The sequence below is a fragment of the Pygocentrus nattereri genome, chromosome 18 (genome assembly GCF_015220715.1).
Source record: "Pygocentrus nattereri isolate fPygNat1 chromosome 18, fPygNat1.pri, whole genome shotgun sequence".
NCBI classification, from domain to species: Eukaryota; Metazoa; Chordata; class Actinopteri; order Characiformes; family Serrasalmidae; genus Pygocentrus; species Pygocentrus nattereri.
In genome coordinates, this window is record NC_051228.1 from 39294438 (window position 1) to 39318322 (window position 23885).

Sequence of the window (23885 nt, forward strand, 5' to 3'; positions counted from 1 at the left end):
TTAAATTGTGAGACCAACCTGGTGTCCATGTGCCTGTGTGACATGAGTGGAATTTGATGGGGTATTAGGAATTCAGCACAACACCTGGCACAAGATTCATTTCGTAGATTTAACAGTGAGTCAAACTGTGCCCTAAACCTCACTGACAGCTCTGCCTCTGTAGACTGGGGTTCAATCCCCACCTGGGTAAACACCCTACACTATACCAGTAAGAGTCCTTGGGCAAGACTCCCAATACTACCTCCGCCTACCTGTGTAAAAATAATTAATTTGTAAGTTCCTCTGGATAAGAGAGTTAATAATACAATAATAACTGCATCTGAGTTAACCACCCCTTTAATGATGTTCATGTGAGGATTATGAGGCAGATAAACCTGGGCATTTGTCTTGAGGGTAGATTCAGTGAATTGATACAAAATACTTCCACATTTATGTAGTGTTTTCACTACAGAATATATCAGTAATGGACTTATCGACCGATTGTTTTGATCGAGTAATTAGAGACTTTTATAAAGGCCAAACTAAAAAAAATGAATATTAAACCAGTCATAATCTTTCAAAAATACTTTGCCTGGAAAAGACAGTGGAGAAAACCTTAATTATTGAAAATTATAGAAAATTATAGAAGGCAGTATCCGGCTAAAATGTCCATCAAGTTTAGTGTTTAGGGGCCAGTCGTGGGCTGGAGGTCAGGGAACCAGCCTCGTGACCGGAAGGTCGCCGGTTCGATCCCCAGTACTGACAGTCCATGACTGAGGTGTCCTTGAGCAAGACACCTAACCCCCAACTGCTTCCCGGGTGCCGTGGATAGGGCTGCCCACCGCTCCGGGCATGTGTGCTCACTGCCCCTAGTGTGTGTGTTCACTAGTGTGTATGTGGTGTTTCACCCCACTGATGGGTTAAATGCGGAGGTGGAATTTCCCCGTTTGTGTGGGATTACAAAAGTATCACTTAATCACTTTTATGAAAGTGTGAGCTCTAAAAGAATTTAAAATATGTAACTCTGATTACGGCAGACCCTGAAAACAAAGATGTTTTGCTTTTTGTGGTTGGCTCAGCAGCGGAGTTGGTATTAGTCCTGCTCTTCTCTCCAAATACTAGATGTGTTTCTTTCCTGGCCATGTGTGTTGAGTTGCATATCTCTTTGTGTTTGTCTCAGTGCAGAACATCTGAAAGTATTGTATAGTATATCACCAGGGGGCAGTCTGACATGTTAATCACTGAGCACATGCTCTGCAGTCAGTTGGAAAAACAGTAACGCATGTGACTCAACATATAACCCAGTCAACTTGCTAGACTGGTTTCATCTCTTTCCTCAAACAAGAGCCAGTTTCTGCTTTTGAGTGAATGGCGGAGAGACACCAGGTGATGTCGGATCTAAAGAAAGAAAGGCTTATGGATGGTCGATTATTCCAGACACACAAACTGCTTTGAAATTCATGGTCACTGTCATATTCTTTATATGGTGCTCTTTTTCCTCATTTACACAGCCTCAGTTTGTCTTTTATATATCTCCTGTGGCTAAAGATGATTTGCTGAAGTCAATTAGGGAGCACAGGTATCACCTGGATTCACCTGGTCTGTCTGTTTGAAGGGTAGATGGACATCCCTAATGTTTTGTTCTTTCACATGTGTGTTTTGTACATAGCTTTGGTATATTTATACAATTTTTGTTTTCTGTTGTCTCCAGAAAACATAGAACGCATATAGATATTATCCAGGGCCCGTATTACAGAAACCTCCTATCTTTTTGTCTTGAATTAAGATCCGACTGGTCAAGATAAGATGTTTCACAAATTCGCATTACAGAAGCAAATCTGATCTTTCATCTTACAGCATCTTTTCTTATCTCAAGTTAGGAAATCTTACCTTTCTCGATTGATGTCGACAATGAACTATCGTGTCTGTTACCTAAAGCGTGATACACTGAGAGTGAATAATGTTGTCTCAGCGCCCCCTGCTGTTTATCAGAGCGTCACCGCTCCACAGTTTCAGTTTCCATTTCCCAATCACGTTACTCCTCCTAATAAACAGACACACGTTCAGCTGCGTTTACTCATTCTTCACCACCATCACGCCAATTTGTATTGTATCTAGCGAGTTTTATCAAACATTAGGAAAATGTAGATAGATGAAGCGTCAAATGAACTGTGCCGCCTGTCACTGCATAAAACAATAGAAACAGATGATTAAAATAGAAGTTAAGATGCCCTGAAGTTTATCTTAAAGTTAAGAAAATATTTAGGAGATTTTGGTGACTTAGGATGTTTCTGAAATACCATTTTCTTTTCTGGAAGTAAGACAAGATTATAGACTTATGAGCTGTTGTTCTCTTCAGTCTAAACTGAAGTAACCATGGCAACAAAGCAGATAAGATATGACCTCAGACGTAAGATTTTCTGTAATAAGGCCCCAGGATCTTACCTGTTGTTAACATTTGTTAACTAGAACCTTATTGTGACAGTAACGTGTTGATCTTTCCTCTGTTAAACATTTTATTGCCTCCTTATGTTTTTTTCCTCAGTAGCACCTGCCATGACACTGTCAACTCCACGCATCACACCGCTGTCTTTCTCTTCAGTGAGCACTAGAACTACAGAAACCTCCGGAACCACGTTTACTGCAAACCCATCAGTAAGCACCCCACCTGAGAGAAGCACAGGCTCACCCCTGTCGTCGACCTTCACATCTTCAGTGACTGTTACAAACACAACCTCCGTAACTACGCTGGATCCTACTGTACAGCAGAACTCCTCTGCGATCTCAGCCAACTTAGGAAACGCGTCATCACCTTCTCCCAACCCTGGATCACCATCCTCGCTGCCACCATCCACTGTGGCCACATCACCCCCACCCCCACGCTCAACTCCACATCAGCTGACAACGTCTGGTAAGGGAGACCAGAGATGTGTTGCTGTCTGTTTTTGAGTGTTGGAGTCTTTCGCTGATGGGCCAGGCAGCACTGAGACTGACTGAGAGAAAAAAAACCACTGACTGTTTTTGTCGGTGTGTGATTTGATTGTCGTCTTCCCCCTCTGCCTTAAAGGTTTAGGTACCACTAATAGAACCACCACACCTACGTCGTCAGTGACAGACACAGACACGACAGTGACTGTGACCTCAGCTAGCTCTCATAATACAACAGGTGAGTTATTCAAATACAATGTCCTTCGTTTCTTCTAGCACCGCTGTATAATCCTGGCAGAGCACAATAGAAGGCTGTTCTCGTTTTTAGCTGCGATGCCTGACATCATGAACCAGCCTAACCCTAACCTACCCGTAACCCAAACCCCAATCCTTCTAATGCCTGAAATGATTTAAAACAATTGCTGTTTATTTATTGTGTTTTTCTTGTAATTGTTGGGATCTGAATGTTGCTTTCGCCACTTTCAGATTCAGGGACGACAGATCAAAGTAACGCAACCACATCATCAGCTCCTGCACTTAACACAACAGGTGGGCTCACCGAATACAATGGCTTTCAGTTGTTATAGCATTGCTGTTAGTCTCGATTGAAGTAACCACTGGTGAATAACTGGCTGGTGTACCTCATGCTACTCCTATAGAATTGCTATTGAAAAGATTTCCTTGTTCTAATAAGATAAGAAGTGTAGAAATAATGACGGAATTCCTTCATGTCGGAATATAATGTATGAAGTAAACCTCTTTGTACTATTGTGAGATGTGGTAATAGAAAAACATGCCTGTATTTAATTATTCACACATTTTGTTGTAGGGGCAACGCCAGTCCCTTGCAAGTTCTCACGAAACTGTACTGATCAGTGTGAGTACTGTGTTCATTGGAATCGTGAAAACTTTAAGGAAAGAAGGTTTCATTAAAGAAGCATCGTTTCACAGTAAAGAGTAAGTGTCTGTGTGTGTCCCTTGCAGCTGTGTACTACTGGATGATGATCAGTGTTGAAGTAACTGGGAACGTGTCTGATGAGTCACACATTACTGCATGGGTAAGTACAGAAGTGACATACTTGTGGTGCATTTATATTTATATATATATATATATGGCTCAGTCCGTACTTCAAAAGCAGCAGGCTGCACAGTGAGTGGGCGGAGCTCGTTACTCTGCTCGTTAAGGAGCTGTAATTTGGAGGAAGGAACTGAACAGTTTATTCATTTCTTACTGTATTTATTTAACTGCTGTATTAAAGCAGTAGAGCACTCCAGGAGGGAGTTATCACCAATAACCGGAATAACTGGGATGTTATTCATGTGATAACACTCTCCCTCTTGTGTTCTGTATCATATATCACTGCTGTTGGAAGAAAACCTTGTGTTGATGTTTTTGATGAATTGGTGATGTTTTTGATGAATTGGTGATGTTTTTTGATGAAGTGGTGATGGTTTTGATGAATTGGTGATGTTTTTTGATGAGTTGGTGATGTTTTTGATGAAGTGGTGATGTTTTTGATGGATTGTTGATGTTTTTTGATGGATTGTTGATGTTTTTTGATGAATTGATGATGTTCTTTGATGAACTGGTGATGTTTTTTGATGAATTGATGATGGTTTTTGATGAATTGGTGCTGGTTTTTGATGAATTGGTGATGTTTTTGATGAATTGGTGCTGGTTTTTGATGAATTGATGATGTTTTTTGATGAATTGGTGATGGCTTTTGATGAATTGGTGATGTTTTTGATGAATTGGTGATGGTTTTTGATGAATTGGTGATGGTTTTTGATGAATTGGTGATGTTTTTGATGAATTGGTGATGTTTTTTGATGAATTGGTGATGGTTTTGATTAATTGGTGATGTTTTTTGATGAATTGGTGATGGTTTTGATGAATTGGTGATGTTTTCTGATGAATTGGTGATGTTTTTGATGAATTGGTGATGGTTTTTGATGAATTGGTGATGTTTTTGATGAATTGATGTTTTTTATGAGTTGGTGATGTTTTCTGATGAATTGGTGATGTTTTTTGATGAATTGGTGATGTTTTCTGATGAATTGGTGATGTTTTTGATGAATTGAATTGGTGATGTTTTCTGATGAATTGGTGATGTTTTTGATGAATTGGTGATGTTTTTTGATGAATTGGTGATGTTTTTGATGAATTGGTGATGTTTTTGATGAAGTGGTGATGTTTTTGATGAATTGGTGATGTTTTCTGATGAATTGGTGATGTTTTTTATGAATTGATGTTTTTGATGAATTGGTGATGTTTTTTGATGAATTGGTGATGTTTTTGATGAATTGGTGATGTTTTTGATGAAGTGGTGATGTTTTTGATGAATTGGTGATGGGTTTTGATGAATTGGTGATGTTTTTTATGAATTGATGTTTTCTGATGAATTGGTGATGTTTTTGATGAATTGGTGATGTTTTTTGATGAATTGGTGATGTTTTCTGATGAATTGGTGATGGTTTTTGATGAATTGGTGATGGTTTTTGATGAATTGATGTTTTTTGATGAATTGGTGATCTTTTCTGATGAATTGGTGATGTTTTTTGATGAATTGGTGATTTTTTGATGAATTGGTGATGTTTTTGATGAATTGGTGATGTTTTCTGATGAATTGGTGATGTTTTCTGATGAATTGGTGATGTTTTTTGATGAATTGGTGATGGTTTTGATGAATTGGTGATGTTTTCTGATGAATTGGTGATGTTTTCTGATGAATTGGTGATGTTTTTGATGAATTGATGTTTTCTGATGAATTGGTGATGTTTTTGATGAATTGGTGATGTTTTTTGATGAATTGGTGATGTTTTCTGATGAATTGGTGATGGTTTTTGATGAATTGGTGATGTTTTCTGATGAATTGGTGATGTTTTTTGATGAATTGGTGATGTTTTCTGATGAATTGGTGATGTTTTCTGATGAATTGGTGATGGTTTTTGATGAATTGGTGATGTTTTCTGATGAATTGGTGATGTTTTTGATGAATTGGTGATGTTTTTTGATGAATTGGTGATGTTTTCTGATGAATTGGTGATGGTGAATTTCACGAAGAATGGGCAAAAAGAGTTGGCTCACAATGACTTGGGGAAAAAAGTCTGGTTACATAGACTTACATTAAAAGTAAAGCAGGTTGTTTCCTTCTACTGTAAAGTTGCCAGTTTGGAGATATGAGGTTTTCTTCCGACAACAGCGATGACAAAAATGGTCATCTCATGGACAATGGACCATCTGACTGGACGACCTCAGTATGTGCGACTGCAGGGCTGTGTCTCAGACAAGGCTGTGTGCAGTGTTGGGGACCCCAGGGGACTGTTAGCCCCATTCCTGTTCAACCTGTACACCTCTGACTTCAGGTACAACGCAGAGTCGTGTCACCTGCAGAAACTCTGGGGTGACACGGCCGTTGTGGGGTGCACAAGGAATGGACAGGACTCTTAATACACACTGCAGTACATCACAACTATTACTGTAGTGACACTTTTCACTGTGCACTTCACTGCAGTACTGGTGCAGCTCAGAGTCACTGACGTCTATAATCTGTGCTGTTAGACCTCCTCACACCACTCGGTGCCTGCTGTCTGTAAATACAGCCAATCTCTCATACGCCATGGAAATATGTAAATAGATACTTTTATACTTTATTTTTTCTTGTACTTTAACTTCTGTCTAGATTTATTTCTTATTTTTATTTCTATTTTTCCGCATAGTTTATGTAAGTTTATCTGTAATTATAGGTCTTGCTACTGAAACACTGCAGTTTCCCTCCAGGATCAATAAAGTTTGTTCGTTCGTTCGTTCGATGTGTGTATATATACATACGTAGTACTTGTGAATGATTTATATGCACTAGATATAATTCATGCAGTTCAGTAGATCTTGAATGTGTTTTCCAGCTCCAGAATCTGTTCGAGCAGCACGTAGGTGAATGCAGCTCTACTCCCAGTCCTCCTTCCTCCACTCCGTCACAAACGCCAGTGACGTTTACGCCCTCTGAAACCAGCAATAGCACACAGAGCAGTAGCTTGGCAACCACATCTGCCAACTTCAGTTCTGCTCCTTCAACGCAAAACGTCAGCTCAGTGACTGGAAACTGGACGTGGGGAAACAGGTAGTATGATGACCAGTAATTATTGCTCATCAAGAAAAGGGGCATTGTACAGAAACCTTGTTATAGATTAGATGCTGACAAATATTTAAGCCAGAAAAGTGTTTCTTGTGTTATTCTTTATAATTTTAAGAGAATGATGAATACGGTGACTTTTGAATGGGCTTTCTTAATTTCTTTCATTCTAATCGGTAAATATTTGAAGAACATAAAAGCCGGGTTATCTCACAGGCCTTCTGAAGACTTAATATTGTGAAATTAAGGTCAAGAGGAGACTTTCATGTTAATAGCTCGAGTGACAAATGTTGCTTTCTTCTTGTTTGCTTTTCAGCTCAGTAAAAGAAAATGAAACCACTACCAGCCTCTTTCAAGTGAGCAGCAGTTTGTTTTATCGAGACGCTCCTCAGTTGCTGTGTTTACTCTCCTTTTCCGAGTGTGTGTATTTTGGGATGAGCGTAATCCGCTCTTTGTGTTTTTGTTTTCAGAACATTGAGGTGATATGTGACAATAAGACGGCCGTACGGTGAGTCCAGTTGGTGTTTTCCACTGTAATCTCCTCACATGGTGCTGAACAGAATGTCTGAAGCTGGTGTTTTCTGACCAGTGGTCCACTGATTCTGCTCGTGCCACAGACACACTGAGTGCACCGTGCTGTTGCAGCTGAGTCAGCCGACCAGTCCGTGCTGCATTGCCCGCATCGTAAGCATCGTACAGGTTAACTCCACCATCCAGGGGCAGGTGATTGGAAACCAAGTACAGAGAGTGGGTGAGTGTGATCACTCATCACAGAGATGGGTGTAACATTGCACAGTCATGTAATAAAAATATAAGTGCTTATTTTGCAGCCATAACATTCTGACCACCTCCTCGTTTCTCCACTCACTGTCCACTTTATCAGCTCCACTGACCGTATAGCTGCACTCTGTAGTTCTACAGTTACAGACTGTAGTCCATCTGTTTCTCTGATACTCTGTTACCCTGTTCTTCAGTGGTCAGGACCCCCATGGACCCTCACAGAGCAGGTACTGTTTGGGTGGTGGGTCATTCTCAGCACTGCAGTAACACTGACGTGGTGGTGGTGTGTTAGTGTGTGTTGTGCTGGTGCGAGTGGATCAGACACAGCAGTGCTGCTGGAGTTTGTAAACACTGTGTCCACTCACTGTCCACTCTATTAGACACTCCTACCTTGTCGGTCCACCTTGTAGATGTAGAGTCAGAGACGACAGCTCATCTGCTGCTGCACAGTTTGTGTTGGTCATCCTCTAGTCCTTCATCAGTGGTCACAGGACCGGCTAGATATTTTTGGTTGGTGGACTATTCTCAGTCCAGCAGCGACACTGAGGTGTTTAAAATCTCCAACAGCACTGCTGTGTCTGATCCACTCAGACCAGCACAACACACACTTACACACCACCACCACGTCAGTGTTACTGCAGCGCTGAGAATGACCCACCACCCCAAACAGTACCTGCTCTGTGAGGGTCCATGGGGGTCCTGACCACTGAAGAACAGGGTAACAGAGTATCAGAGAATCAGATGGACTGCAGTCTGTAACTGTAGAACTACAGAGTGCAGCTATACGGTCAGTGGAGCTGATAAAGTGGACAGTGAGCGTAGAAACGAGGAGGCGGTCAGAATGTTACACCTGATCAGTGTATATACTGTAGAGCTGTATTGTATCAATAGTATTTAAATTTTTGGCGCTGGATGTTGATTTTCCAACAGCTAAAGGACTTTGTAACAGTAGTGATGCTGAGCCTCCAGTTGGAAGCTTTGGGAAGTGTAATGGATCTCTCAGTGCTGAGGCTCCTTGTAATTCAAAAGCCACAGTTAACATCTCGTGGTAAGTTCAGAGGCAAAGCTGTGAAATTTGTTTAGCGGTAGTAAATTAAATAGAACATTTTAAATACATTGCACACATTTTGCATGTACAATTATATACATTACACTGAGTTGTGTTGTTTCAGCAGTGGGAGCAGTGGGTATGTATACGCTACTTTGGGTATTCAGGACCAGATGAACTGCAGCTCTAGTTATGGTACGTATAGGAAACACATGACGCCAGTAACCAGTTCTTCCGTGTACAGTGGATTTATCGGGAGGATTACGCAAGCTCTTCTTTTTAATTATCAGTCATTTTTGTTCTTGAGGTGCACTTTAAATACATGGGTTTCCTTTTTTGCCTTTGGGTGCAAGATTGTATTCTGCCTTTAAATACCCTGTTTGTATTTATTACTGTTTTTAGTTGTACATGGCATGTTTTGATTTATGTAGGTGCTTGCATTTGATCTTAGTGCGCCCCTAATTTCGATAACTATTCTTCTATTCCTCAGAAAAGCCACAGAATTACTGTTACTGCTCCGCCTACTGCAACAGCTCTGGTAAGGATTGGAAATAAATGGCACTTAAATTTTCTTTCTTTTTTTACATAATTGGGAGAGTGCTTTATGTATGTATTTATATATTAGAAATGTCAGTGCTATATTATGATTAATTCCCCCTTTATTAGAGAAATAAGTTTGTGTTTTTTACCAAGGTCTATTATTCTTTTATTCTTTTTTAACTTCTTTATTTCCAAGTTTGTTGGAAATGGATAAACAGCGTTTTGAAATAAAACTCAGAATATTGTAAAAATTGTATGAGGTAATTGTTGAAATGATAGTTTTAACTCTTTCCTTTTCTCTTTTTTATAGCTGCCTATTACAGTTTGAACTTTGGAATTTCAGACCTCAGCCTTGACACCGAACAACTAAGATTACAGGTGATGTAAATTTTCTGTCTTATACCTGTGTATTTATAATATTTTATTTATAGTAATATGAACTCTGCTGTAATAAGTACACAATTGGTATTTTTCTTGCTCTGCACTACAGATTCCCCTTACAATAAGATCACCAAAGTGTAACATTACTGAGTATGTCTCCATCTTTATTTTTTATATAGATTAAAATATTAGACCTATATTGGCTTTATGTTCTTCTCTCTAGAGCTAGTGAAATATTACTCTTTCTTCATTTAGATCTGGGTGTAAACTATGGCATGACATTTCCAATATCTATGAAGTAAGTTGTGTTTTCATCTTAGAAGTGTGTTTTAAACTAGAAGTGAGTTTTAAGCTAGAAGTGAGTTTTAAGCTAGAAGTGTGTTTTAAACTAGAAGTGCGTTTTAAACTAGAAGTGCGTTTTAAACTAGAAGTGCGTTTTAAACTAGAAGTGCGTTTTAAACTAGAAGTGAGTTTTAAGCTAGAAGTGAGTTTTAAGCTAGAAGTGCGTTTTAAACTAGAAGTGCGTTTTAAACTAGAAGTGCGTTTTAAACTAGAAGTGAGTTTTAAGCTAGAAGTGCGTTTTAAACTAGAAGTGCGTTTTAAACTAGAAGTGCGTTTTAAACTAGAAGTGAGTTTTAAGCTAGAAGTGCGTTTTAAACTAGAAGTGCGTTTTAAACTAGAAGTGCGTTTTAAACAGCATCTGCTTCATTTTTAACAGAATTCTACAGTTCAGTGTGCCTCAAAAACAAGGTAAGCTCCGTTTGGCTACAGTGTAGAACTAGTGTGCATGTGTGTGTAGTTTGTCTGTAAATTCGGTTTAATAGTGACGGTTGCACATTTACACCGCGCTGTGCTTTTCTTGCTCTGCCCAGCTGCAGTTTGATTGTGAAACTGAAGTTTGCCATGGATGTGTGTTCAGTCAGTTCAGCATTGATGACTGCTTTGCGACACCAGCCTGGCATTGAGACTAACGGCATCGTCAACAGAACGGGTGTGTATAGTAGGAGAGCTGCACAATAAGTCACACTTTTGTCGTTATATGAGTTTCTGCGATGAATACATTGTTAGAGTGGCGATGACAGAACAGATCTAACGGCCTCATACACGCAGTGCCAGAAAGACATCGTTACTTTACAAGCCCGCTTCGCCGTGCTGGGACTGAACCTGCTGTCCCAGGTGGGAGATGAGTAACGTGACCATTCAGCCAAGCAGCAACTACAAAACACACACTGAGACCTTAAAATGTCGGCCCATAACTCAGCCTTAAGGAAATTCAACCTGAAACGGTAAACAGCACGGCGTAAAATACACAGCACACAGGATAGCTCAGGCTCTCCTGTCTGGCTTCTAGCCAGGCTACTGAAGCCTGACATAATTTGAAAAGGCTGGTTGCTCTTTATATTGTGCACACATTTCAGGATGAATGGGCCAGAAGAAACGACCCAAAATTACTTGGGGGAAAAATGTCTGGTTCCATTGACTTACATTAAAAGTAAAGTAGGTTTTTACCTTCTCCTGTAAAGTCACTGTTTTAGAGATACGAGGTTTTGTTACGACAGAAACGATATATTTATTCGATTTTGTAGCCTTTATTGAAGGAGCTGTTAGGTAACGCTGACAAAAATGTGCTTTTGTAATTTTGTATTTTGCTATTTGTTTAAAAAGAGTCTAGTTAGATTTCTGTTTACACATCCCAAAGCAACGTCTGACTTGTGTCACCTCCAGCCAGAGATGAATTATTTTAACAGCAATTTATTGTTTCTCATATCGTCATCGTGATATGCGACAGCTTTATCAAACATCGCATTTCATGTCAATATCTTGCAGACCTTTTACCTTCAACCATATTTAAACAAAGTGTTTATTTGCATTGGTTGTTCTGTGCTTAAATTGTATTGTAGTTCATAATGATAAATATCAGGATTAATAAAACTAAAAAAAAAGATTCAATGTTCAGATGAAACACTGCATTTTGATCAGTGTATGTGTGACACTCAGCACATTATGCGTAGTATATTGAGACCCGTCTGTTTTTTTTCTTTCAGCTGTATGTAGCTGGAATAATAAACCAAATCTGGACTCACTGCAACTGGACATGCGCGTGTCTGTTAATTTGAACTCTTCGGACTTCTGTCTGGTGCCAAACTTGGACAACTTGCTGAATTACTGGTCAGTCTTGTAGTTCTTTAAGGGGAAGTTCTGCCGATTTCTCAAATATTCTGCGTAATTTCATTGTTAAGATATAAATTAAAAGATATAAATAAGTCATTTGGAATGGTTTAAATGCTCCATCCTTGTAAAAAAACTTGACGGGTTAGAAGTGTTCACAGTGGTGGTGAAAGGAAGAAGACATCTAAAGAGTTTAATGCCTCCAGAGCCTCCTCACAGAACGTTATTACACAGAATGGTTCTGATTATGATGCCTGATGTGTTAACATTCCATTTAAAAACTTAACATAAGACATGAGGCTATGTAGGTTCTCTGGGCATTTTGCATAGTAAATAAAATGAATATATTTGCGGTGTAAACATTGGAGCTCCTGGTTTCTATCATGACCACTGTTAAGAAATACTATATGAGTTTCTCTACAGTTACCCATTGCATGTCAAACTGCTCTGAACGACATTGTTTACGTCTTAGTATTTTATACTTATTATACTGACATTTTGTCAAATTGGTGAAATTCCCCTGTAATCCTACATTTTTGCCTTTTAAATACTGAATAGTGAATGAGCTCTAATGGCTGTGCTGTAATATCCATTCAGCAATGTAAATAATTATTTACTAATTTTAACAAAATCCATTGTCCTTTCTTGGGTATTTTTCCATGTTTTATATCACAGCGAAAAAGGAGCAGATTTAGCTGTACTTCTGAATGAGAGTTGCACCAGTGGTCCGGTTCTGCCCACCAGCCTGCCATCACCAACAGCAACTGAAGTCACAAGTGCTACCACCGCCAGGATCATCACGAACACCACCGAGACATCTCCAGATAACACAACCCCACTTCAGAACACTTCACCTACGTTGGTAACTACAGTGGTTAATGTAACAGCTACCAAAAGTACAGCTGCCCTGAACACCTCCACTCCAGATGTTCCAGCAAAATCTACAGCTTCATACACGAAAGTTACAGCAACAACAGTGAACGCAACAGGTTGGCTTCTGAAACCCACTTATACTGACATTCAGTGCATTTCAGTATATGCAATATATATATAGCATATACAGTGCCTTGTGCAAGTATTCAACAATTTTGAAAGTCCTTAACATCTTCTGGATTATAAATAGTATGTAAAAGATTCTTCACAAGGACACAGTTGCCTTTTAATTGTCCAGACGTCCTGTAATAAAGTAACTGCGAACAATTAGAATTTTTTTTAATTGAAATTATTTTTAAAGGACTATTTCTACTCCTTCTTCTGATTATTATCTTCTATTATTATTTTAGGCTGGATTAAGCAGTTAATGACGATGATGATGATGATGATGAATTTTGTCCATTCCCACCTACAAGCACAGTGCCACTAACTTGGGAATGTGAGGTCTAACTAATGCTAGCTGCTGCTTCTTTTGAGATGCTGCTTATGCAACTTCATTGGACACCTGATTTATTTTTAAATTTAGATTCAGATCTGTTCTAAATTTTATTTGATTTATTTGATGTTCTTTTTTTGATCATTTGTCAGGGTAAAATCTGATGGAAATGTGCAAGAATCAAGGATAAAGATTTAAAATATATATTACAGAAGTCAGATATAAAGTTATACATAAAACATGCATAAATAAGCAAAAGAGTACAAAATAATATGGACGCTCGAAACTCCCAGTGAGCACAGTCAGCTTCGTTACGTCGCACAGATACTAGAAAAAAATCTGTTACTATTAAAACTATTACTATTACTCAAAAAATCTATTACTATTAAAACTATTACTATTACTCAAGAATTAGCTAGAAAGCATGAAAGCAACCTCACTAAGATGTGGGGAAATGTTTTGTTCTCAGATGAGACCAACATTTTTTGGCTCTTTGGCCAAATTTCAAAGTGCTAGGTGTGGCACAAGCCTAATACTTACCATGGCTCAGGAAATATCCATAAAATATCTGTGCTACAGTGAAGCATGGTGATGGTAGTATCTTACCGTGGGAATGCTTTTCAGAAGCAGAATTTTAACAGGCATGTTGTTAAAACTGAAAGAAGATCGGAAGGAGCAAAACTGGAGCAAGATACTACAGTAGAGCCAACTTCAGTCTGCTAGTAAGTCTAAGTACTAAGGCAAGTGAACCTGAGTGTCCTACAGTGGCCCAGTAAGTCTAAGTACTAAGGCAAGTGAACCTGAGTGTCCTACAGTGGCCCAGTAAGTCTAAGTACTAAGGCAAGTGAACCTGAGTGTCCTACAGTGGCCCAGTAAGTCTAAGTACTAAGGCAAGTGAACCTGAGTGTCCTACAGTGGCCCAGTAAGTCTAAGTACTAAGGCAAGTGAACCTGAGTGTTCTACAGTGGCCCAGTAAGTCTAAGTACTAAGGCAAGTGAACCTGAGTGTCCTACAGTGGCCCAGTAAGTCTAAGTACTAAGGCAAGTGAACCTGAGTGTCCTACAGTGGCCCAGTAAGTCTAAGTACTAAGGCAAGTGAACCTGAGTGTCCTACAGTGGCCCAGTAAGTCTAAGTACTAAGGCAAGTGAACCTGAGTGTCCTACAGTGGCCCAGTAAGTCTAAGTACTAAGGCAAGTGAACCTGAGTGTCCTACAGTGGCCCAGTAAGTCTAAGTACTAAGGCAAGTGAACCTGAGTGTCCTACAGTGGCCCAGTAAGTCTAAGTACTAAGGCAAGTGAACCTGAGTGTCCTACAGTGGCCCAGTAAGTCTAAGTACTAAGGCAAGTGAACCTGAGTGTCCTACAGTGGCCCAGTAAGTCTAAGTACTAAGGCAAGTGAACCTGAGTGTCCTACAGTGGCCCAGTAAGTCTAAGTACTAAGGCAAGTGAACCTGAGTGTCCTACAGTGGCCCAGTAAGTCTAAGTACTAAGGCAAGTGAACCTGAGTGTCCTACAGTGGCCCAGTAAGTCTAAGTACTAAGGCAAGTGAACCTGAGTGTTCTACAGTGGCCCAGTAAGTCTAAGTACTAAGGCAAGTGAACCTGAGTGTCCTACAGTGGCCCAGTAAGTCTAAGTACTAAGGCAAGTGAACCTGAGTGTTCTACAGTGGCCCAGTAAGTCTAAGTACTAAGGCAAGTGAACCTGAGTGTCCTACAGTGGCCCAGTAAGTGTAAGTACTAAGGCAAGTGAACCTGAGTGTCCTACAGTGGCCCAGTAAGTCTAAGTACTAAGGCAAGTGAACCTGAGTGTTCTACAGTGGCCCAGTAAGTCTAAGTACTAAGGCAAGTGAACCTGAGTGTCCTACAGTGGCCCAGTAAGTCTAAGTACTAAGGCAAGTGAACCTGAGTGTTCTACAGTGGCCCACTCAAGTCCTGGCTCCCTTTTAGAATGTGGCTCTATCTGAAAATTGTTCAAGGATCATTCAAGCAATCTGAGCAACCAGCTACAACCAGGACAAATGGGGAAACATCACGGTGTGTCTGCTGCATCTGCTACATACTTACTGCAAAAGACTTAAAGGTGCTATTGCAACTGTAGGTGGCTCTACTGAGTTTGAACTGTTGCGCTTCCAAGAGATTTTTTTAAGAGGTTTTTTAATTTTGTTTAAATATCTGTAGACAAATAACGCAGCTTCACTTTGAAAATTAATCTTATGTCTTACGAGTTCACAATAAAAATATTGATTGGCAAAATAAGTATCGTTTGTAGTCTAGAAAAGCTTCAAGAGTGTTTATACTTCAGCAAGGCACTGTAGATATGAACTGAGCTGAATCAGGTAAACGGTGTCAATTGGGATGTTAATTGCATCCTTGCTATTACTTGAATGATGTGCAGTGTAAAATAAGGTAAACAGACTGAATTCTACATTTAATCCACCTCCTACAGTTTCTACCCTCAGTGCGGAAGTGAAAGCTGAAGAGCTGCTGAAACTGAGCGGTAACGTTTCTGCTCTGAGCTCCGCCCAGATCGACCAGCTTGTGACTCAGCTAGAGGAACTTCTTTTAGGGCCCACTGTCAGCCTGGCTCTGGGGAGCATGTCTATCAACATTGTCAGCAATTTACTGGACGCACCGGCAAATACGCTGGCGTCCACTTCAAGCAGGTGAGATGAACAGCTGGACTGTTGCTTAGGTCAGTGTCTTTACTTTCATTGTAGTTGTGAATAGAACGGCCTGGTGAGGTATAAATGACTGCAGTGAGGCATTAAGGCAAACTGGTTTATTAGTGGTATTTATCGATCAGAGATTGTACAGATAAATTTATGGAGCATTGAGTTGAACTGTGAACTGTTTCAACCCCGTAATGTTTTTGTAATGCAAATCGATTTCTGAACAATAATTATGACAAAATGTTGAATTTTCAGGTTTGATAGTACTGTCACATGCTCGATGCTACTTTTACCGACCTCATGGCTCTTCCACTCCTACTTATTTTACTTTACGTTAAGTTGAAATTGAACCAAAAATAAATGCTGCCATGCTTTGGAACTTCAGGTTGGTTCAGCGTGATTTGCAGCGGTACAAAAACCACGCTAAATTGACTGGACATCTTATCCTAGAGGAGTTAAGGGAATTCTAGCCCTGGTACTAATATAAGTTAATAAAAGCTCCTCTCATCCATGTCTCTGGCCTGAAAACAGGATCAGGAAAAGGTAACAAATAATATTAAATAATATGTACGTATAATGTTTTATTCACTTTTACTATTAACACATGGTGTTATTATTATGTGCCTTTAAAAGACAGAGGTAGAGTAAGTGTCCCACTGTCTCTGCTGCGAGTGATTTACTGTCTTTGCAGTATTTTTGTTTGACATTGTTTTTGTTTTGTTTTTAGTTGAATTATGAGAATTGTGAAATTATAATACTCCATGAAAATCACTTGCAGTTGAAGTTTGTCTAGCAGGTATAATTAAAAAATACTACCGCCTAATTATTATGTTTTCATTATTCATTTAATTGCTAGGCCGTTCTCATTTTGTAATACTAAGTCATTATTTTGGGATATTTCATAATTTTGTGATACCATCAAAAGCATATAGCATTTAGCATATAGCAAAGAGTTTCTCAAAACATTGACTTAGCATCTCAAATTAATTATATAGTATTTCAAAATAACAGCTTGTTATCTCAAAATAATTGCATAGCAATTCAATAAAAAAAATGTAAAAATAATAATTACTTGCTGGATTTTTATGTTTTATTTGGTGGGAAAGGGCTTCCATAAGGGAAAGCTAATCGCCACAAACCTACACCAGAAGATACTCATGAACTCACATGTTTACAGTAATATCCACCAAGTAGGTTTCAAAAGATATTGGGTTATTCAATGTTATATTATTAAAAATGTGAATTTTATTTTGTAAAATTTCATTAACCCAGTTTAAAAATGTTTGAAAAGCCTTTTAAACCATAAACAGAATAGAAAGTCGGTCAAAGCTGCAGCGGACTGTGTGTATTGGTTGGGGAAGAGGGGGCCGATATAACTTAAAATCATGATTTTTTTAACTAGAAAATATTTGGCCAATTATTAGATGTTAAGCAGGCTATATTCTATACAGCCGTGTCAATGTGTTGAATAAGCACATGAAACTATTTCTCTTCTGATTTGATCAGGATCATTCGAATTGTGGACAGTGTTGGCCTGAAGCTGGTGGTGCAGGGACAGAGTGAGACTATTCTCTCAACATCTGTTGCTCTGGCAGTGAATAAAGTGGATGGGGTTAATTTTCAGCAGACCTCATTCACTCTGATTGACTCCTCCAATGTGCAGGTAATACTTCAGAAACCAGTGCTCATGCTGTTAGGAGCAGTGCCTTTAGGATCTCGGACCTTCTGCAATGGTAACTTAGTGTCAGGGATCTAGGAGCAGTAATGTCTGTGTTTACTTGCACTTAGAAAAGAACTGAAACCATTTTGACTTGAAGCAGGAGTTTCCAAAACGCTTACACAGTGTTGATAAGTGAAGAGGTGATGAAACACAGCGGTAAACAGGCCCCTGCCCCGACTTTTTTGGAACATGTTGTTGGCATCAAATTCAAAACGGGCATATATTTTTCAAAAAACAATCAAATTTCTCAGTTTCAACATTCGATTTTTCGTCTTTGTAGCGTTTTCCTTTAAAAATATGGTTTACATGATGAGTCATTTGGCAGTTCTGTCAGTAAATGTTTATACAGAACAAATTTTTGTAGATGATTTTTACGAATTCTTCTGTGATTGGTACTTGTAAATTAAGCTGTGTGGGTAAATGGAGTTTTCACAGGCTACTGCTTGATTCAGCATAGATACCAGAAGAATTTAGGGAAAGCAAATGTTCCAGAAACTCCTTTTTACTTTGTTGCTCCGGTGCTCAAACGTTGGATAAAACTTGATGGATAGGATAGATTGTTAGAGTGCAGTGGTTGTAGATTATTTAGTCAGGGCTTCTATTGTGAGTGAGTTTTGAGTCAACAACCTCAGTTCTTTTCTAAGTACAAGGAAAACAAGGAGCGCAAGGAAACGCATTCAAATAATTGTTACTTGAGAGATTAGACTGGCAAATACTAGAATATTCCCTTAGAGCAGGGGTGCTGGAGTCCAGCACAGTTTGGTAAACCTGGCAATTAGCTGATGAGCCGAATCAGGTGTGCTTGAGCAGGAGCATCACCAACATGTGCAGGAATTCATCCCTATAGGGCTGGAGATCCCCATCTTTGCTGTAGGGCATCAGCTGCTGTCACAGAAAGTTCTGCTCATTTGATTATATGGAAGTCTAGGTGCTCTCTCTAGAGGCATTAAAATTATGGATCAGATATGGATCATTGAGCTGCTTTAAGGTTCTAAACTGATCTTTTTGGTGTATGTTAGATTAGCAGTGGCTCCAGGTCCAGTAGAAGCATCAAGGCCAGAGATCTGCCTCCTCAGGGATCTATCGTTCTCCCAGCCTCCCTCACGGGCAACCTCAATCCCCAGCAGCAGCAGCTAGTGTCCAGAGTCCAGTTCAATTTCTACCAGAAGAGCACTCTCTTCCAGGTGTGTAGTACTGCTCCTCTTCCTAGGTGCTTTTGTTATTCCTATCTGTTTGTAGATTGAATGTTCCAGGAGATGTCTGAAACAGTTTCGTAGCTCTAGCACTTTTTGAGTTCAGGGTACTTCTTAGGTAGGCCCTTTTAATTTACTAGTGCTTAAAAGTGTATCATACCTTCATATTCGCTAATGCACTTTAGTGGACTTCTCTGGCCGGTAAACTTGCATAATGTTTGACATTTCTTAGTTCCAGCATGTACTTCATTTGTATAAAAGTATAATGCTCTTATCTCTGCAATGGCAACGTGTAGGACAGTGCACTAAATCCAAATGAAACCAGGCTGATCAGCGGAGTTCTGGGCTCCAGTGTGGCGAACCTGTCGCTCTCCGGTCTACGAGACAACGTATTAATTACACTGAGGAACACCGAGGCTGTTTCGGTCAGTAGAAGAATCATAAACATGCCAGTATTTCTAGTTGTTAATTCCGAACTAAATCTTTCTTTTGTATACTTTATATGTTACTAATAGCTGTGCAAACCTTTTTTGGTAAATAATGTGTTACTGGAATTCTCTTGACAGGCCAATTCCTCAGTATCCTGTGTATTTTGGGATTTTGGCTTAAATGGTAAGGGCAATCTCTCCATGAGGGAGTTCTCATTACACTTACTTCTAATAACACAAAGTGCAAAACTCATGCCGACCATAGGAAGGTTGTTGTGTGGCTGTTTTGACTGCATGATCATAATAAAATCCTCCCTCATCCATGACTGCTTTGAATAACTTCGTAAGGATTTTAATCATTTCATTTAAATGTAAACACAAATAATTTTGGCCTCTATTAAACACGTACTTCAGAGAATGTTGATGTAATGATTGTTTATTATCTGTGTAATCTTTTGTTTGTTTTATTCATTTCTGATTGATGAGTTATCCTGTCTTAACTGAGTAGTTGCCTGATTTGTTGATTTGCAGGTGGCTCTGGTGGCTGGAGCTCCAGAGGCTGCACTGTGCTGAACAGCACTGTGAATGAGACGCTGTGCGGCTGTAACCACCTCACCAGCTTCGGTGTGCTGCTGGTAAGTATTCCATACATTAGATAGTTTTTTCCTCATTCTATATATGGTCAATCAGCCAAGTCTTACAGGGTCTCTGTAGTTTTGAACTGGAGCTATGAGGTCGGCCAGTGAGCGTGATGGCTGTTGATCATCCACCAACGAGCATCAGGCTGACCTCGTGACTGAATCAACACACAGTGAATGTGTTTACATGCACTCAGTAATACAATCATAATTGGATTTCTGCAGTTAAAAAATAAGCAAGCAGAGTTGCCGCAAGACGGCAGCGAAACAACTGGAGTGGCGCCGAAACTCCAGTTGTTAACGAAGTTCTTAACGAAATGAAGGGCTATTTAAATATTCTCTATTTTCTAGACGATGTATGTTAATTTTTTCAGGTAATGTGGTGCAGTGTTTACGCTTACGTCGCGTCTTCTGTGAGTTTATTGGCTGGTTGTAAAGCAGAAATCTGCTTACTGTGTGACTCATGTGGTCTTCACCATAGTGGAGTTTGGAGTCTGACTGTTTGAGGCTGTGGACAGGTGTCTTTTATACAGATAACGAGGTCAAACAGGTGCCATTAATACAGGTAATGAGTGGAGGACAGAGGAGCCTCTTGAAGAAGTTACAGGTCTGTGACAGACAGAAATCTTGCTTGTTTGTAGGTGACCAAATACTTATTTTCCACCATTATTTGCAAATAAATTCTTTAAAAATCAGACGATGTGATTTCCTGAATTTTTTTTTTCCTCATTTTGTCTCTCAGAGTTGAGGTCTACCTATGATGTCAATTACAGGCCTCTCTCATCTTTTTAAGTGGGAGAACTTGCACAACTGGTGACTGACTAAATACTTTTTTCCCCACTGTAGACCCTGAATTTTCACATTATCTGATTACAAAATCAGATTTTCTGCAGTTATCGGATTATTAAGTGCATGTAAACGCACTCATTGTCTCAGACCACTTTAAGTTGTTAAGTAGTATTAAATCCTCTTGCTTGTTTTTTGTGAAACCTTATTACTTACTGTATAAAAATTGACCAAACGTCCTGGTTAATCAACAACAACAGGGGTAAGGAGAAAATATTGGAAATTGTATATTTTTTGTTTCTTTGGGCATGTTGGAAGTCCTCTAATAGACGAAGGACAAATCCAAAGTTCTCTTCTGTCCAAAAAAGTAGCCCACATAGTCATACAGGCTACAGCCCACGCATATCAGCAACAAAGGCTTCTTCGGGGCGTGTCTAGAAGTGCTTCATATGCATAGATTGGTTCCACTGCTATGGAAGATGCATAGATCGTGGTTGGGCGAGGAGCAGCCTGAATGGGTTATATCACTATTGAAAAGTTTGGAATCACTGTGTTCATTAACATAAGTTTGTTGAAAATGTTCTGAAATTTTAATAAGTTTAACACCCAGAATGTCTTGTATTCCAAAAGTGGGGATCAAATCTCAAGGCAGATAACATTTCAGGCAATGACTATATATACATAGACACTTACAGGATATTATGTAATTATTTAAGCATTTGTAGTTTAATATGTTTAATGTAATATTGAATAAAACACCTTCCGTTAGTCCCGAAATAATATGTTTAAATGCTGTTGTAAACTGTCAGTTCATTAATTGTCCTTCAGTTGATTAGTTATAATGTGTGTATTGATTTGACTGCATGACATTTTCCCCTCTCAGGACCTTTCCAGACAGGGCATAACTAATCGCTTGCAAGCCACCATCCTCACCTACATCACCTATATTGGCTGTGGCATCTCTGCCATTTTCCTTTCCATCACTTTGCTTACCTACTTGGCTTTTGAGTGAGTTGGTACCAGTCACTTAAAAAAACAATGTACAGTTACATGGACAGTAACAGTTTTTGGTCAGGTTTAATCTCAATATATTTGATAATATATATAAATATGTGTTTCCATTGTGGTAGAATAACTTGTGCATGTGCACATTTGGTTATTTAACTGTGAAACTGTATTAAATGGTGCTTATTTCTCCTGTTACAGGAAACTGCGTAAGGATATGCCATCTAAGATCCTGATCCAGCTGTGTTTGGCTCTCCTGCTGCTAAACCTAGTGTACCTGTTAGACTCTTGGCTGGCCCTGTACCCCAACGCCGTAGGCCTCTGCATTTCCACAGCATTCTTCCTGCACTACTTCCTGTTGGCCTCTTTCACCTGGATGGCCCTGGAGGCTGTCCACATGTACTTCGCCCTTGTCAAAGTTTTCAACACCTATATTTCTCGCTTCATGCTCAAACTGGCATTGGCTGGCTGGGGTATGTGGACAGATGTCCTGTCTGTGGTATTTTTGTTAACCTGTTTGATTGTTGTGCTGTAAAAATGAAGGAATATAAAATGATCACATACTTTCTGTTCAAAGGCATTCCTCTGGTTGTGGTCATCATCGTAATAGCCATTGATAAGGACAACTATGGGCTTGTTTCCTACGGGAAGTTCGAAGATGGATCCACAGATGACTTGTGAGTAGCATTTGCTGATACTTCTAATAATTACATGGACAGAAAACAAATGTCTTAAGTTAAGAGATACTTTTTTAATTCCACAAACGGGGAAATTCCACCTCCGCATTTAACCCATCCGTGAAGTGAAACACCACATACACACTAATGAACACACACACTAGGGGGCAGTGAGCACACTTGCCCAGAGCAGTGGGCAGTCCTATCCAGATCTTCCTAACATCTCTTGACGCCTCATACTGGGGATTGAACAAGCAACCTTACGGTTACAGGGCCAGGTCCCTAACGTCCAGCCCATGACTGCCCCCCAGTGGATTTTGGCCCTGATCTAGGATCTTTAGCCTAAATCTTCGGATTACATTGTGTAGCAGAGCTGACCTTTTGATCTTGTTGTCTTTTCTTACACAGCTGCTGGTTGAAGAACAACATCGCTTTCTACGTTGCAGTGGTGGCATATTTCTGCGTGGTTTTCTTGCTGAACCTCAGCATGTTCATTGTGGTGATGGTTCAGCTTTGTCGCATTAAGAGACAAAACCCTCATAACGTACAGCACCGCAGTGGCCTTCAGGACCTCCGGAGTGTGGCTGGACTCACAGTGCTTCTTGGCCTCACCTGGGGTTTTGCCTTCTTTGCATGGGGACCTGTTAACCTTGCCTTTATGTACCTATTTGCCATCTTTAACACGCTGCAAGGTAAGCACTGCAACTTTTTCCAACCCTTCCACTGTGTTACGTCACAGCGCTCCTAAATAAAGTATCTCAGATGAGAAGATGGTATGATGCAGATGTACACTCACCAGCCACTTTATTAGGTACCTTTTCAATTGCTTGTTAACACAAATAGCTAATCAGCCAATCACATGGCTGCAGCTCAGTGCATTTAGGCATGTAGAGGTGGTCAAGACGACCTGCTGAAGTGCAGACCGAGCATCAGAACGGGGAAGAAGGGGGATTTAAGGGGCTTTGAACGCGGCGTGGTTGTTGGTGCCAGACGGGCTGGTCTGAGTATTTCAGAAACTGCTGATCTGCTGGGATTTTCACGCTCAACCATCTCTAGAGTTCACAGAGAACGGTCCGACAAAGAGGAAACATCCAGCGAGCGGTCAGTTGTGTGGACGACAATGCCTTGTTGATGTGAGAGGTCAGAGGAGAACGGGCAGACTGGTTCCAGATGATAGAAAGACAACAGAAACTCAAATAACCAACCAGAATCTCTGAGGAACGTTTCCAACACCTTGTTGAAAGTCTGCCATGAAGAATTAAGACAGTTCTGAAGGGAAAAGGGGGTCCAGCATTTTACTAGCATGGTGTACCTAATAAAGTGGTGACACCATAGGAATGAAACTTGGATATAACTTAAAGTGGTCAGCTCGTTTGGTCCCATTTGCAGAAATGTGAGGGGTGCACTCACTTTTGTGAGATACTGTAACTTATGTGTGGTAAAC

The 23885-nt window shown here is 39.9% G+C and overlaps 1 protein-coding gene across 3 annotated transcripts in view; it reads left to right on the top strand.

The window, feature by feature from the left end:
- Positions 1-23885, top strand: part of LOC108442456 (adhesion G-protein coupled receptor G2) — a 37364-nt gene that overhangs the window by 6254 nt on the left and 7225 nt on the right. Inside the window, exons 3-31 of one of the 3 annotated variants that reach the window (XM_017722494.2) lie at positions 2525-2890; positions 3047-3145; positions 3394-3456; positions 3737-3784; positions 3892-3965; positions 6814-7028; positions 7357-7396; positions 7511-7548; positions 7658-7791; positions 8751-8868; positions 8993-9063; positions 9359-9406; positions 9719-9786; positions 9899-9939; positions 10045-10087; positions 10508-10539; positions 10662-10780; positions 11835-11958; positions 12634-12947; positions 15772-15988; positions 17501-17657; positions 18734-18898; positions 19204-19332; positions 19474-19519; positions 19867-19970; positions 21643-21767; positions 21966-22237; positions 22342-22441; positions 22850-23133. In XM_017722494.2, coding sequence (XP_017577983.2) covers positions 2525-2890; positions 3047-3145; positions 3394-3456; positions 3737-3784; positions 3892-3965; positions 6814-7028; positions 7357-7396; positions 7511-7548; positions 7658-7791; positions 8751-8868; positions 8993-9063; positions 9359-9406; positions 9719-9786; positions 9899-9939; positions 10045-10087; positions 10508-10539; positions 10662-10780; positions 11835-11958; positions 12634-12947; positions 15772-15988; positions 17501-17657; positions 18734-18898; positions 19204-19332; positions 19474-19519; positions 19867-19970; positions 21643-21767; positions 21966-22237; positions 22342-22441; positions 22850-23133 — 3654 coding nt within the window. The remainder of the gene's footprint in view (positions 1-2524; positions 2891-3046; positions 3146-3393; positions 3457-3736; positions 3785-3891; positions 3966-6813; positions 7029-7356; positions 7397-7510; positions 7549-7657; positions 7792-8750; positions 8869-8992; positions 9064-9358; positions 9407-9718; positions 9787-9898; positions 9940-10044; positions 10088-10507; positions 10540-10661; positions 10781-11834; positions 11959-12633; positions 12948-15771; positions 15989-17500; positions 17658-18733; positions 18899-19203; positions 19333-19473; positions 19520-19866; positions 19971-21642; positions 21768-21965; positions 22238-22341; positions 22442-22849; positions 23134-23885) is intronic. The other 2 variants (XM_017722496.2, XM_017722495.2) reach the window with 2 other exon arrangements.